Raw genomic sequence first — 3,088 nt, forward strand, 5'->3', positions numbered from 1 at the left:
GTACTGTTGCTTATTGTTGATGCTTTAAACACTTGCTAGAGTTTTATAACTTGGTTGCCTGAACTCTTGATTTCACGCTCGCTTGATGACGATCATTTTGCTTGAATGCTTCACTGACACTTTGTGAATATTTCAATCAACTTCACACTGGCTCGTTTGTTGTATATGTTGTGCTTTGAACTTCCGCACTTGATTTTGACACGCCCGCTTGCTTGGTTGTTTGAATGACGTGCTCACTTGCTTTGTTGTTTGAATGACACACTCCCTTGATTTATTGCATATTGCACTTGCATTAAACATTGGCTTGATTTGATGCTCACTTGAAGAATAGAATACTAGAATTCACACTCGTTTGATGATAATTGCTTGCTAGATGACTTGCTTGATTGATTACTGATGCTTTGTGCTTTCTTGAACGGACTCACTGGAAGCGCTGATTTTAAAAAAGGAAGGGTGTCGAACACTGTCGAAAATGCACCCAAGAGACAAATGACAAGTTCAATCTTGATGACTCAATTTAAGACTTACTTGACTTAATGTGTTCACCTTAACAATTCAAATTAGGGTGTCGGTTACAACTAAGAATGCACCCATATAATTTAGTTAAAAAATGTTTATCTACAAGTGACACAAAAAGTTTTGATGATGTTGATGTCATCTTGGCTTGAAATGCTTGATTTTGTAGCGTCCTTAACTTGATTGCTTTGATTACATGATGTGAAATGTGCTTGCTTGGAAGATCATCTTATCAAGTTGATGATGTGACGCTTTGTGCTTGTGTACTTAAGCTTGATTACAAGAGCTTGATTAAGCATTCTTATACTTAAGCTTGCTTATGTGCATGTAGTTGTTTAAGCATAATACAAAGAGAGCATTTTGATAATCTAAACACAAGTCATGCACACGCATTCATTACACATGGTGTACCTAAGATCCCCTTATTCAATTTTGGGCGGATCTAGGACACAATCACCACCAAAAATTATGATTTTATTAATTACTGGAGTACATCATTCTTCAATGTCACAACTTTGTCATGGAAACTTCTCAATGAGAATGTCACACTTGCAAACTTTGGAAGCAAATTGTCTTCAAAAACTACCTGCATTGACTCAATTGCTCTCAAAGTAAAATATTACTTTGAATTACAATAATGACTTTCACTTATCACTCCAAATACAAAAATAAATTTACCTTATCACTCCACAAAAAGCATGCCCTTATTACTCCATTAACTTTATCATGATTTTAAAAAAAAACTTTCGTAGCCTTATCTCTCCAAAAGCTCCATACTTTAACTAACTTATGCCCACTTAAAAACTCAAGCATTAAAATCTGTAGGAGAAATTGGAATTCTGAAAATTACTTGTTTGAGTGCATAATTTTCCACCTGTAGAGTGCACTTTCTCCTTTTAAGCACTTTAACATACTCAACACTGTGGTCTTCTAAAAATCAGAGGACATATTCTGCGTTGATCTGGCTTCCATTTATTTAATCATGCCATTTGTTTTCTTAGCCTTGAAAATTCCTATCTGGGGCAAAGAATAATGACCAGTGAACTGAGTTCGCACCGCCAATTCTCTATACCGGACAATTCCCCATGAAACAATATATAATCATTCACATGTTCTTCTCCACTTTTGGCTTCACACAGCAGGTCCAAAAAGAACTCCATGGCAACAAAGGCATGCATATATTTCTCCCCTCCAATTGGTGTTCATCGTGTTGTCATGCAGCAGGTTCTGCGTAGGTATTTTTACACTTGCACCCTTAAATGTTGGTCAAGGAAAGGAAAGGAGGAAAATGGCATCTAACGCAAAAAAGAACCAAGTTTGTTCCTCTAGAACAATAGAATTAGTTGATGTTTGGAATGGTCAACCCTTATCTGATTGAAAAGTTCCAAGTTTTTGACACACTTTCATCAATTTAGAAGAAAATGAAATTTCCAGTCCAGATGGCATAATTAGAAAGGGAGTGACAATGATAGCTGCTCAAGATACTGGAATATCAAAAACTGATGTTGTGAATGAACAGAGGATGCTTTTGTCGAGGACAACACATCCATCTAAGAATAAATTAACTCCTGAATTTATCAAAACACAAGATTGTCTTAGAAAAAGTATTTTAGAATTGAATTCACGGGTTGAGAATCCATTGCCTGATGCATTGCGAGTTGTTGAAGGTCAGGTGTCCATGAAAGAAAGTGTTCCTTTTGCTACTCCAGTAGATGGAAATGAACAATTAGAAAATTTAACCAATGAAGTTGACATAAATTTATTACAGAAGACTCACAATGATAAGGATAATCAGGCCCAATGTTTGGAGGCAAGAGGGGTTGGACATCAAAATGGAAAATGTCATAGTGAACGATTAAAATGTAGCTTAATGGATAGAAATCCAACTGCCCGGACATATGAGTGGGATGGAGATGATTCAATTCACAGTCAAGAGGAAATATCTCCATCAGCTTCAAGGAAAGGTCGTCTGCCTACTCCCGCTACAAGGCGCTTTTCACCACTGAAGCATCCACGGGTTGCAGCTGATATTGCTTGTAGGAGAAAGCCTACCAAATGGAGTGTCATTGAAGAAGAAAATTTGAAAAAGGATGTTGCCAAGTATGGTAAAGGGTGTTGGAAACTCATTCTTGAGAAAAAATCGTGATTCTAAGAGGCGATGAGAAGCTGGTAAAATCTTGCAAGAGGATCTTGCAAGAGAATTCGAGATGAAGGACCTAGACTCGTGCATTATTTCCTTAGTATCGAAGTATGGCAAGGAGATGAGGAACTATTTGTCTCTCGGGGAAAGTATGCCAATGAGACACTGAAGAAGTTACACATGGAGATAAACAAACCCATGGAGACTTGATGGGCACCAATATTGCGGTAAGGATGCTGCAATTCTTGGGCTACCAACTTTACTTATCAACCCAGGGTTCGTACAAACTTGGAAGTGACAGTGCTATATGCACAAGTGCAAGTGAAGGTCCTTCTTATTGTCACTATTCATCTAGCGAGAGACCCCAGGGGTTCTAAGCCAGACTTCTATATAGTCATAAGAAGCTTGATTCTTTGATGGAAGAAGAGAAAA

General features: G+C 37.5%; 1 protein-coding gene across 1 annotated transcript; it reads left to right on the forward strand.

Annotated features, from left to right (window-relative positions):
• Positions 1–1,981: 1,981 nt before the first annotated feature.
• Positions 1,982–2,662, forward strand: LOC149227900 (uncharacterized). Its single transcript, XM_089380614.1, has one exon. It carries the CDS (start codon positions 1,982–1,984, stop codon positions 2,660–2,662), a length of 681 nt encoding a protein of 226 aa, XP_089236740.1.
• Positions 2,663–3,088: the final 426 nt, after the last annotated feature.

Source organism: Pinus tabuliformis, chromosome J (genome assembly GCF_031772625.1).
Source record: "Pinus tabuliformis cultivar Carrire ecotype Pingquan chromosome J, CPIR1, whole genome shotgun sequence".
NCBI lineage: Eukaryota > Viridiplantae > Streptophyta > Pinopsida > Pinales > Pinaceae > Pinus > Pinus tabuliformis.

Excerpts from the sequence above, each read along its gene's own strand:
- LOC149227900 (XM_089380614.1), top strand. The coding sequence starts at position 1,982 with ATGATAGCTGCTCAAGATACTGGAATATCAAAAACTGATGTTGTGAAT.